The 13,164-nt window shown below is 42.9% G+C and overlaps 1 protein-coding gene across 1 annotated transcript in view; it reads right to left on the bottom strand.

The window, feature by feature from the left end:
- Nucleotides 1-10,927, bottom strand: part of Cep112 (centrosomal protein 112) — a 412,705-nt gene extending 401,778 nt beyond the window's left edge. The window contains exons 1-2 of the mRNA XM_029545985.1: nt 10,850-10,927; nt 776-889 (exon numbers count right to left, since the gene is read on the bottom strand). Of these exons, the coding sequence (XP_029401845.1) occupies nt 776-881 (106 nt within the window). The 5' untranslated portion in view covers nt 882-889; nt 10,850-10,927. The remainder of the gene's footprint in view (nt 1-775; nt 890-10,849) is intronic.
- Nucleotides 10,928-13,164: the final 2,237 nt, after the last annotated feature.

The raw sequence follows: 13,164 nt of genomic DNA, 5'->3' as shown, positions 1-13,164 counted from the left end.
ATAGTATTAAGTCAGTGCCTCGCTTTGGGTATAAACCCTCTCAGATAGCTCATGGAAATGAGAACTTGGAAGAAGTAAAAGCCATAGCTTCTTGGCCCCGCTCCACATTCCCTACTCAATGCCTACCAAACCTGGGTTTCCCTCACAGTCAATATGACCCCCACAGCTCAGAGATCACCTTAAACCCCTATATTCTATGAAACTGCCCTTTGGTGCCTTAAATATCTGTAAATGACCATTGTGAAACAAAGACTCTCATTCCAAAAAATAGGGATAATAGGACAGAAATGAGGAGTATGACCACAACAAAAGTCATTAGCAGTTGATCATATCAGTTAATGGATCAAAGGCAGAGGTTTGATCATATCAGTTAATCAATCAGAGGCAGAGGTCAACAGTGGCTTCATGAAATGAATGTCATTTCCAAAGGAGGAGGAGGAAGACAGTGAAGAAAAAGCAGAAGTCCCTAACTTTATGATCCCGTGCTTTACCTCAGGACACATGACATGGCATCACAAAGATAAAACAATTAATAGCTAATATAACTGGTCAGATTAAATAATGTTATTTTAATTGTAAGAATCTAATTTCAGCTAGATGTGCTGCTACATGCCTATAATCCAAGTACTCGGAAGGCTGAGGCAGTTAGATTGCCATAAGTTGGAGGATATCCTGGGCTACATAGTGAACACCAATCCAGCCAGGGCTACATAGCAAGAATAACTTAAAAACAAATAGTCTAGTTTCAAACAAATTTCAAACAAAGCAATCTTACCTGACCTATGGGGTAATTTTAGAACAAAGGGCTTCATATCTACCACGAAGTGATCAAATTCTGCATCTAGCTTCTCCCATTTTTCTTCTTCACTTCCTGTATCCATAATCCTGTCTGTGGAAGAGTTAAAATTAAGCATCAAGTACCTGTATGAGGAAATCCATGAAACTATTATTAAAATACATTAAAGAAAGCTTGTCAATTAATACCAGTCCTCCTTAAAATGACTGCTATACAATGAATTCCAATCAAAATTCAGGCACATTTGTTGTAAATACGGACATGCTAATTCTAAAATGTGTGAAAGCATAACAGAATCAGAGTAGTAGCAACAGTTTTGAAGAAGCAAAAAGTTGGAGGTCTCATATCACCTTATTTTAAGATATATTAGTCAAGACATTATGGTACTGCCTAGAGACCAAACAGACCAGGCAAAAGAACAGACCTGATTTTCAACAAAAGCATAATAAAAGAAAAATGACAATTTTTATAACAAACAATGCTGTAACAATAATGCTATACTATATTCATAAATTAACTCTGAATTAACAGTAGAGTTAAGTGTAAACTGTAAACACTGAAAATAAAGAAAAAGATCTCCATGACTTTATTAAGGCAAAAATAAAATTATATACAAAATAAAAGACTATAACACCTATAACACAATATTGGACTTCACCACACACATACACACCACACACCAAAAAAAAAAAAAAGGTTTTAATCTATGAAGACTCACTGAGGAAATAAACTAGAGACTGGGTGGAAATGCTTGCCAATCCTGAATTCATAAACAACTTCGCTCTCTTGCTCGCTCTTGCTCTTGCCTTCCCCCCCCCCCGCTCCACCCCCCCCACACTTGCTCATGGCCTCTACTCCTCTACTTCTCTCTTTCTCTACTCTCTTTGCCTTTTTCTGCCTCTCTTACCTTCATAACTCCCCTCCCCATGTCCTGAATAAACTCTATTCTATACTAAAATAAAAAGTAAAAAAATAAAAAATAAACCACTTCAATCAATAGCACATGAGCGGCTGGAAAAGTATGTAGGGCTGTGGTTCAGCGCTATGTGCTGTGAGATCCTGGGTTCAACATCCCAGGATACTATAAAATTAGTATTAATATAGAAAATATGAGTAACTCATCATTTAGACATAAGAAAAAGAACATCCATTAAAATACTGACAAGGATCATCCTTCTGACAGCAATCAGTTGTATATTTTAAAAGAGAGATTAAAGAGGGTGAAAATAAATAAAACTTAAGTATCAGAAGTGATGGTTACACCAACTACCCTGTGGTCACTGGAGATTGTATACATGGTTTTAAATACGGCCCTGAACCCTCAAACAGCTCAGACTTCTATGTGTCAGTTCACATTATATTTTACAACATTGATCCCTTCACCAAAGAAGAAATACAAATAATGACAATTTATGTACGTAAAAATATGTTCAACGAAAACCAGACTGCAATACCCCAACACCACATGAGGACAGCCAAAATGCAGGTAAGCAATGCAAAGTGCTGGTGAGGATGGAGAGCACAGAACTCTCAGGTATTGTTGGTCAGATTGTGAAATGACAGGGACATTCCAGAAATAACTTGTCAGCGTCTTTCAAAGGTAGCCAAGCACCTACCAAATAGCCAAAGAAACCTCAAATGAAATGCAAAATCTATATTACACAGAAAGTACAGATGTGGTGCTTAGAGTAACTTTTTAGTCGTCTTCTTGAGTTTTATGTGTTTTGCAAATTGTATCTTGGATATTCTAAGTTTCTGGGCTAATATCCGCTTATCAGTGAGTGCATATCATGTGTGTTCTAAATCAACCCTAGAAATAGCACACAAATTGTAATATAATCATGGATACTAACACAGCAACCAAGAATGAATACTGAAATACAAAACAACGTAAATAAAATCCAGTGAAGGAAACGGTAATATATGCCAAGCCCATTGCTATGATATGAGCTCCTAGGAAAGGAAAAACCTTCCGTAGCGAGAAGAGTCAATGGTTCACAGAGGTCATTAGTGAAGGAGAGTTTGAATAGAGAGAAATGATTACCAAAAAAGAAAAAAGAAAAATCCACTAGGGGTGTTTAACTAACTGTTCTGTACATGAATAGTAGAAAAGACTAGAAACCTGTATTAAAAAAAATTCACTGAACTGTATACCAAAATCTTAAAATTCTTTAATTCACATTAAACTTCTAAAAATAGTCTTTGTATATACTAAATATATAATTGAGGTAAAACTGACAACAGCAGAAATAAAATATCTTATGTGAAAGTGTGTCCAGAAGATGGTGAGATGGCTCAGTTACTAAAGAGCTTACTGCTTAAGCATGGGGACCTAAGTTTGAATCACTCACATAAAATATCCAGGCATGGTCACATGTGCCTGTAATCCTCCTGCAATGGAGACAGAGACATGTGGGTTCCTGGAACTCACAGGCCAGTCTACCTAATAGATGAGCACCAGGTTCAGTGAAAGTCCCTGTCTCAAAAGATAAAGTAAAAAGAGAATGAAAAATGACCTCGACATATCAGCACACTCAGACATGCACGTGCACACACACAAACACATCCAACCCTTACCTGCCACACAAGCATGTAACGCCATTAGTCAGAATATTCAACGACTGCCTGGGATACTGTGTGGCCTCAAGGCAAGCCTGGAAATTCTATACAGATAACAAGTAAAAGGTATAGAGAATACAGTGCTTGTCTAGCATATGTGAAGCCTAGGTTCAGTTTACAAAACCGCAAAAAAAAAAAAAAAGATAAAATAAAATAAATGTGTGTGTGCACACACATATGCACCAGTTCAAACCACAAAACTGAAGAAAAAGGAAAAAAAGAAAAATACATCCATAATCAATATGTCCATTTAAAATGTGAACTACCACGGTAAGGCTATATTTATATAATATATATCACCCAATTTGCCACATATTTAATTTACAAACTATAGCCTGGGGGGAAATTCTATTCTGTCTTAAAAGCTGTCTTGTTCCACAGCTTAGCCATTCCCTACAAAACCATTTTCTAGTATTTATCAAAGAATGCACAGTTTATCACCAGTAGCTTCTGAGACCATCCATCCTGTCTCTCACCAATCACAGCCATGAGTGGGAACTATGGTCTCACTATTGCACATACATATGTGCTCTTTCAATCTTTTATGTTCTCCACCCAATAGTGCTCAGGAGGGAAAACCCTGGCTCAGATCCTTGCTGCCACTTTCCAACTAGTGTTCCTCCAACTTCAACTTACAAAATCACCCTCTTTGGGGCCTCCAATCACCTGGCTACACCACTTGCTTTCCAGTCCCATTACAAGCACCTCCACCTGATAGTAGCACCTTATCTCCAAGTGGTCACTTGCACCTCCCTTCCTCTGCTTCCTCAGTCTCCACCCCCACCTCACTCCCTTGGAGCTATTCTTTCCACTTAGGAATACCATACCACTAGCCCTTGATTCCCCCAATCACTCTGTAACTCCCTAACCAAGGAGCAACAGAAGAGAGATGGTAGTGCCTTGGAGTTAGGTAGCTTTCGTGCGCACTTATGGGAACTTTCAAGAGTTTACTTTTTCTCAGTCCACAAAGCAACTTTTAAAACTTAACATACAACTTAAAGGCCCCTAATGAATGGCAACTCTTCTCTCAGTTTAAAGGGAAAAAAAAACTTAGTTAATAATAATAAAAAATAGATAAGAGCCCTAGTAAGATGGTTCTCCTCCACCTCACTGAAAGGACCATCCTTACAGAAATACCTTAGCTCCTTTCTGACAGCCCAAGCAGCAGGAACTCTTCTTGCTAAGATGGCAGCTCCTCCTCTCCTTTATCACCACTTCCTACCTCTGCCCTATTTCACACTCTAACTCCACAGGCTCCTACCCCTCCGCCCCACCTCTCATTCTAGCCTTCCATTTTCCAGTCTGCTGGCACTGTGCTGCTCCAGCTTCATCCTCCCTGGGAATTACTCCTTCAGCTCAATCATGTTCTAAGCATTTTCAGAGATGCCCTATGACCCACTACTTGTTAAATCCACAGTGCCTCGCCCTCCTTACAGCTCACCGCTCCTACAAATGCATATTTAACTTCAATGGCTCACTGGCTCCTGTTCTGGAGTCATTTCTTCTCCGTCTCTCAATGACTCCTTTCTCCAGCCAACACTAAATCCAGATTCTGCCTTGGCCTTTCCTCAGTCTCCTTTCAATCTGACGTTTCCCCTTCTCTCTGGGAAATCACAATCAGTCCTGGAACTGCAGGTTGTTTCCTTATGCCACACACCCTTACATTGTATTGCTAACTCTACTCTCTCCTTGAAATTCCAATTCATACTTACAACAGTGTCCTGGATCTACTGCACAATGTCCTGTTTGATATGAAGTTGTACATATCCCAAAGAAAACTCCACAATTGTCCCCATATGCATTTGCCAAAATGGCCATCCTACTTTCTGTGGATCAGAGGAAGGAATATTTTTCAATTTTAAGACATGGTTAAACTAACTTTATTCAGGGTTGGTGTCTTGGTTAGGGTTTTACTGCTGTGAACAGACACCATGACCAAGACAAGTCTTATAAAAACAACATTTAATTGTGGTTGGCTTACAGGTTCAGAGGTTCAGTCCATTATCATCAAGGTGGGAGCATGGCAGTATCCAGGCAGGCATGGCACAAGCAGAGCTGAGAGTTCTACATCTTCACCCAAAGGCTGCTAGTGGACGACTGACTTCCAGGCAACTAGGGTGAGGGTCTTAAGCCCACACCCACAGTGACACACCTATTTCAACAAGCCACACCTCCAAATGGTGCCACTCCAAGAATATATAAACCATCACATTCTACTCCTTGGCCCCCATAGACTTGTTCAAACACATGAGTCTGGGGGGGGGGGTCATACTTAAACATAACATAATGCAAAATGCATTTAGTCCAACTTTCAAAGTCCTCATAGTCTATAGCAGTCTCAGCAATGTTAAAAGTCCAAAGTTCAAGGTCTCTTCTGAGATCCATCCAATCACTTAACTGTAATCCCCAAAGAAAGACAGGAAACCAGCTGGGCAAATTCCAAACTCTGCATCTTCATGGCTGATGTCAAAGTGGTCTTCAGATCTCCACTCCTTTTTCATCTTTGTTGACCCCAACAAACTACTTTCTCCTGGGCTGGTTCCTCTCCCTGTTAGCAGCTTTCCTCACCATGTATCCCATGGCTCTGGCATCTTTAACATCTTTGTGCATCCAAGGCAATTTCAATGTTACAGCTTCTTGTTTCAGTGTCTGGAATTCCACTTGATCTTTTGGGCTCCTCCTAAGGGCTGGCATCACTTCTTCAGCTCAGCCCTCTGTAGCACTGAGCTTAGGTTGATCCACTCCACTACAGCTGCTGTTCTTGGTGATCATCCCATGATACTGACATCTCCAATACACTGGGGTGTTCCACTCCAACTAGGCTTCATCAATAGCCTCACATAGACTTTCTTCATGGTACCAAGCCTCAAATCCTTTGCATGACCCCTTCAGTCCTGGGCCATCAATTACAGCAGAGGCTATACCTTCACCAATGGCCTTCCATGACCTCTCACAGTGCCAAGCCTCAGCTGTTCTTCATGACACCTTCATGCCTTCAAAACCAGTACCACCTGGCTGACTCTTATACATTACCAAGTCCAGCTGCAGCACAAGGTACAACCTTGGCTATCTCTGGAACACAGCTTCTTTGTGCTCCCAGAAAACACTTCCCAGAAGATTTCACCTCAGTGATGCTGGTCTCTTCTTAATCATTGCTAATTTCTTAGCTCCAGCTAACCAGCATCAATTGTCCCAGTAGTTCCTTCCATTCTTACCTCTAGAGCCAGAGCCACATGGCTGAAACTGCAGAGTTCTGCTGCTTGTAGGAGCTAGAACATGGCTCCCTTGTTCTATTACATTATCACCAGCTTTCTGTTCTCCCACTCCTTCACTACCTAAGATTGGCTATGCTGGATCTTGCTCTGTAGATTGACCTTAAACACAGAGATCAGCATGCCTGTCTCCTGGGATTAAAGGTGTATACTACCATGCCTGGATCTAAATTTAGCTGGGTANNNTCTTGCCCCAAGGTCCCACTCCCTTAATCTGTTATCTCCTAGAACACAGGATTTTGCTCCATTTCACTTCCTGGTACCCGAATATATAATACTCGAACCATATATTTTATATTTTTCCTTTCTAAGCTTGCTATGCTTGTTCAAACTTCTCTTCATAAGACTTAACCAGAGAACAAAGTCTCTGCTGGGATTTTTTTTGAAACGTCCTTTGTCTTTTTTGAAACTTCCTTTGTCAATGCAATTAATCTGAGTCTCTTCACCTTAGCCTCAGGCAGACTTTTCAGACAAGGGCAAAAAGTAGCCACATTCTTCACCAAAATACCACAAAAACAGTCTTTATGCCACATTCTGAAATTCTTCTCCTCTGAAACCTCTTGGACCTGGTCTGCAGTTACTCTCAGCAAGTCTTCCATATTCCTACTAGGATGGTCCATTAAGCCCCATTTAAAGCATTCCACCACTTTCCAAATCCAAAGTCCTGAAATCCACATTCTTCCAAACAAAAGCATGGTCAAGCCCATCACAGCAATACCCCAGTTCCTGGTACCAACTTCTGTATTACTTAGGGTTTTACTGCTGTGAACAGACACCATGACCAAGACAAGTCTTATAAAAACAACATTTAATTGTGGCTGGCTTATAGGTTCAGAGGTTCAGTCCATTATCCAGGCAGGCATGGCACAAGCAGAGCTGAGAGTTCTACATCTTCACCCAAAGGCAGCTAGTGGANGACTGACTTCCAGGCAACTAGGGTGAGGGTCTTAAGCCCACACCCACAATGAAACACCTATTTCAACAAGGCCACACCTCCAAATGGTGCCACTCCCTGGTCCAAGAATATACAAACCATCACAGTTGGGGAGGCAGCTCTGTGGCAGAGTATTTACCTAGCATATATGAGGCACTAGTCTCAATTCTCTGCACTACATAAATAATTAATTAATGAACTAATTTTTTAAAAACTAAATCAAGTAACTTGATTTAAATTAATTTTATGACTAGTTGATAGGTTTGAAGGCATTGTGTTTGATTTGTCTCATTTTAAAATCCTATAATATATCTGGTTATGTACTTGGTAAAAGTACAGTATGATATTATATAAAGCACAGTATGCTAGAATACTGGGTATTAGATAATAAAGTTGAAAACAACTACTCAAATGGATACATAAACCAATGGAAACTGCTAGATCCAAAGCTGTAAGCCCAGCTCTGCCCTTGATGCACCGCCAGCTTGCACACAGTGCCCTGGTACTCAGATTCCTGCCTAAGCCTGTTGTTTGCTGTGGCCAAAGCAAAAAGATCCCTCATAATCACTAATTCTCAATAAATCCTTTGACCTTTGTGGAAATGTTAGTGTTTGATAGTAGAGGAGACTAAAATTCGGCAGTTAAGTGACTCACCAAAATCATAATTACACAAATCCCAGATTAAAATTCTGAAATCCCTAGCTCTTACAGTCATTATATCTAACCATTTAGCCATTTGCATGTAAATCAACAATATCTCCAACTTAAAAAAAAAAAAAAGTACTTTGAATAGCAGAAAGGCTATCTGAGTTGCTATCAGGCCCTGTAATAACCAAATCAAGTACTCATTCTAAGAACATCACAACAAACGAAAGCTGGGGAGACAGCTCAGTCAGCAAAGTGCCTACTAGAGGAGAACAGGCTTCTCCAGTAACTAGCTAAGAAGCTTGGCCAAGTGGTGGCACGGGTCATTCCAGCACCGGAAGGAAGGGCAGAGCCAGGTGGTTCCCTAGAGCTCACTGGCCAGCCAGCTAAGCTTAATCAGGGAGTCCAGGTCCAAGTGAGAGACTCTCTTTAAAACAAGTTGGACAGTTCCTGAAAATATCTGAGGTCAAGTTTGACCCCTGGCCTCCAAATCTATGTGCATGCCAAACCCACGTCAAAACAGAGCTGAAGTGGTACATAGTGGAGCTAAAAAAATCTGCTTTTCCTTGCCCCTATTCATTCACCACCACCAAAAAAATATAAATTAACATTTCAATTTTTGAAGGAATTCCTGCTACACAAATTACATTGCACACATAAATTATGTCTAGCTGTTGAAAAGGTTTTTATACTATTCCTCAGAACTTTGAATTTAAGGTATTAAAATAGAAAAATAAATACCAGACACTGTGGCACATGCCTTTGATTCCAACACTTGGGAGGCAGAAGCAGGTGTATCTGTGAGTTCAAGGCCAGCCTGGTCTACATAATGTGAACTCCAGAACAGCCAGAGCTATGGAGAAAAACTATTTCTCAAAAAGCTTTAAAAAACTGAAAAATAAGTAAGGCTCTATTCTGGTTTAGGATTAAATTACTCATAGTATGCCTTTCACTGATACCAACTACAATGTGACTATTGCGTATACAAAAGGAATAAAAAGGAATTCCTCAGAAGGAATAAAAGAAGTTAGGTGTCTCTTCTTTTATTTATATTCTGTATTTATAGTCTTTTATTTAACTCATTGGTCTCGCCTTTAAAAAACAATCCGTTTCTTTGTGGACAGCTATGAAATATGAAATGGGCTAAGACCTTCTTAGGGTGCTTGACTGCCATAGAAGTCAGCAAACCACAAGCAAGCCAGCATAGCAACGACCTTTAAAAGGAGAGACACAACGAAGCCAAGAACACACTTCATATGCATAGCATGTACCTCGCCAAGTGCAATATATTCCTGAAAGTTGTGTAAAATGCTTTTTGTTCCATCAGATTATATTTTGAGTATATTGTGAAGAATAATACTGAAGCCTTGAGATGTCAACAAATCAACAAGGGTTACCTGGGCACGATTTTTGCAGGTTACACATTTGGGGGGGGGGGTGGTTTGCCTCTTTTTTGGGGGGGGGGGGAGAAATAGAAGCCTTCCCAGAAGACACTGGGCTGCCACGTAAACTTAATCAGGGAGCCCAGGTCCAAGTGAGAGACTCTCTTTAAAACAAGTTGGACAGTTCCTGAAAATATCTGAGGTCAAGCCTATGAGTGTCATACCCGTATCCCGGCATGTCCTCAAATGCACCTAACTTGACAGGTACAGTTTCCACTGTCCTTTACAGGCTTGAAGCTGGGGCTTAACAGCGCGAAGGACCTGACCCAAATCCAGGAGACAATCCGCCAGACCTGAACATTGCACAATTATCCTCCTCTCCGCTTTGCTGGGCATTGGGGAGGTGGTCACTGTGTAATGGGGTTCACTGGCATTTTGATTGCCTTTTCTGTCTTACTTTCATGTATCTTTAAATAGTAAAGGCAAATCATAAACATACCAGCATACTGATGGAAGGGAGGGTGGGTGTTCAGGAGGCAGAGGCAGGTGGATCTCTGAATTCCAGCTCTACACAGTGAGACCCTGTCTCGAACACAAAACGAAGGTCAGCTGTCCTGTTTACTTGTTCTCTGGATCACTACACTCTGTGTCTCCCCAAAGGGCAGGGACTCCAGGCTGGGTCCTCAGTGGGCAGGGACTCCAGGCTGGGTCCTTGCAAGCTCACTGTTCATCAGGACTTTCTTGGAGCCGGCCTGCAGTCTGATTCTCCTCCTCTGACTGATCTGATGGCACCTAAGAACTGCAACGGTCCGGTTCCCGGCGGTCACTTCCTCTGCCCGTGTGGGCACCGGGAGCGGCGTCTGTGTGGCCCACCCAGGCCCGGGCCGCTGTCCTACCTGCTTCAGGACACAGACCTCTTCTCACAACCGCAAGCCCCCTGCCTCAGGGCTCTCTCTGGGTCCCGCCATGCCGCCTGCCCAAACTTCCCTGAGAACTTTTCCCTGGCCGTCGCTCGGCTGCTGACCCCGCCGGCGCGCGCGCCACACAGGCCGCAGGCGCGGGTCCCAGGCCTGCGGGCGACGCCCCTCCCCGGGCCAACCCGCACGCGCGGGGGCTCCATCCCGCGCAAAATTCCACTCAGAACCTGGGAGTAGGAAGCGGGAGGGGATCATCGATGGGAGAAACAAGAGAGAGAGAGAACCTGGCGCCCCAACAAGCAAGCCGTCCACTCGGCCGCCGACGCCCAGCCGCCACAGCCAAACGGTTTCAAATCCTTGCGGGCCGTCCAGCAAACCGGGGGCGGGACTAGTAAACTCTCCTGTCCCGCCCCCTCGAGCTGCGGCTGGCAGTCAACTCTGTTGCCATGGCGACGCTCCGGGTCAGGTCCGTCACTACCCCTCAAGTCCGAGGGGGCGGGAATTTCCGCCCTTCGGGCAATTCGCATACTAAGGGCGGAGACTTCCCTCCTCACTATTCCCCACCCTCGGAGAAATGGCCCCAGCAAGCTGCTCCGTTGCGATGGTAACTGTCTAGTCTACTGCGCAGGCGCCGAGCTCGTGGTTTTAGCCTTTCCGACCCGGAGCGGTTAGTTTCCAGGCTTAATCTTCTGTGATCCCTGGACTTTATACAGTGGATGCTGCATCTTCCCCGGCTTCTTACTCAGTCGCTTGTGAGCACTTTAAAGATTGAGGAGAAAGAACAAGAAAAACTCAAAAGTGATGGAACTACTGGAGAGTAATTGGCAGAAAAGCCTGTGGTTTGAACAGACATCACCGTTGAGTAAGTCCGAAGCAGGCAAAATTTACCCTTGTTAGCTCACACTCCAGAGGTGAATTATTCAAAATAACGAGCAGGATATTTTCATTTGTTATTTAGAACCATCATAAGTCTGAAAACACTAACCCTGCAAGATCCTGAACTGAAATTAAAAAGCTTTCTGTTTAACACTCTATACAGAATAGTACCAGCAAGAAGGGGAGAAAATGTATTTTTGCGCTTCCCAGGAAGTCTGGTGGACCTCCGGGCGGCCAACATTGCTGTGTAGTGGTGTTCTTTGATCTTTTATGTTCTGGAAACTCTGAACTGGGTGATTTAAAATACCAACAGAAACAAAATTTAAATTGTAAAAACACTCCCTTCGATGAAATTCAGTGTGCCGCTGCTTTTCACCTAAGTTCACAACAGAATCCCTTCTGCAGAATCTTTGCGGATGCACTCAGTGTGGTGCCAAACCTCACAGAAGCACAGCTTGACGCATCTTTTCAGGTTTACATAAGGAAAGTAGAGGAGTCGCTTGTTTGCAATTAACTGTTTTCAGCTTACAGAAAGAGACTACAGTCTTTCAAGGTGCGCTTTGGAATCCACCTCCCTGGAAGAGATAGCAATTGTTCATTATTTCAGAGGCAATTTGTGCTACAGAAGAAAGAATGCAGAATGCTTTCAAGAATATTTTGTTTCCAAAAGCATATTTGAACACACTCGCAGCTGAGCGATATCCCACAATCCAGATCATTTGTACTAAGAATCAGATTGTAAAACCCACATGTGCAGAAATGAGTCTAGTCAGAGACCCCTTGGAAGGGGGGGGACTTACTGATCAAAGGATACAGACTTCCAAGTAGAAGAGAGAAATTCAAGAGGACTATAGTGGCCATTCAGTGTGGTGACTATGGGCAATAGCTATATTGTACCTTTTGAAGGGCAACTTTAAATTTACATTTATGTACAGAAAACTTAGCAGTGTACAATTAACCTAGTTCAGTGGCAAGTTCTTTGTCCTTTGCCTTTTCCAGCTTGAAAATGGGAGCCATAGGTTTTGTTCCCAGAACACTGTCACCCAAGTGGTGGCAGATCTCCTTATAGCTGTCATTGTAATTGGGTCCTGATAGCTTCCACCAGCTTAGCCAGAGCGCTTTTGTCTTTTGTTAATCTGTGTGCAGGCCGCAGTGGTGCGTGTCTTCCTGTGGGTCAGCCACTCCAACTTGGCCTTCTCTTGGATGATGCTGTACGGGATCCCCACCTTGTGACACAGAGCAGGCAGGAGAAGCACCAGCTCAATGGCATCACATTGTGTGCAATCGCCAAGAACGGAGCTTTCTTAGTCTCTACCTTATTGGCTCCTGCTAGAAGGGCAGGTGGCCTCCTCTGCCAACAGCTTTCTTCTCAGCACTGGCCAGCAGCCTTCCCTGCTTCTCCTGCTTTGTCTCTGCCCTACACTTGTGGGTAGCCTTAAGCAGCTGGGTAGCTGTTTGGCAGTCCAGGGCCTCAGAGAACTAGTTAATGGCATGAGGTACTTTGAGTTGCTAATAGAGGATGGTTTTTTGCTGTTGCAGCTGGGTGGATCAGGCCTCCCATTTGGGCTGGGGTTGAGCTTCTTTGGCCTTTTCTCAGAGGATTTGCCGCTTTCTTTTCCCTCCTACTTCACAGTGATGGGACCAGGGCCATCTTCTTCCCCTAGACTTGTTTACATTAAGCATCTTGCTTGACTGCAGGAGAGAGCTGTATATTGTATCCTTG

Source organism: Mus pahari, chromosome 14, assembly GCF_900095145.1.
Source record: "Mus pahari chromosome 14, PAHARI_EIJ_v1.1, whole genome shotgun sequence".
Taxonomy (NCBI): domain Eukaryota; kingdom Metazoa; phylum Chordata; class Mammalia; order Rodentia; family Muridae; genus Mus; species Mus pahari.
This window is presented reverse-complemented; position numbering and strand designations above follow the sequence as displayed.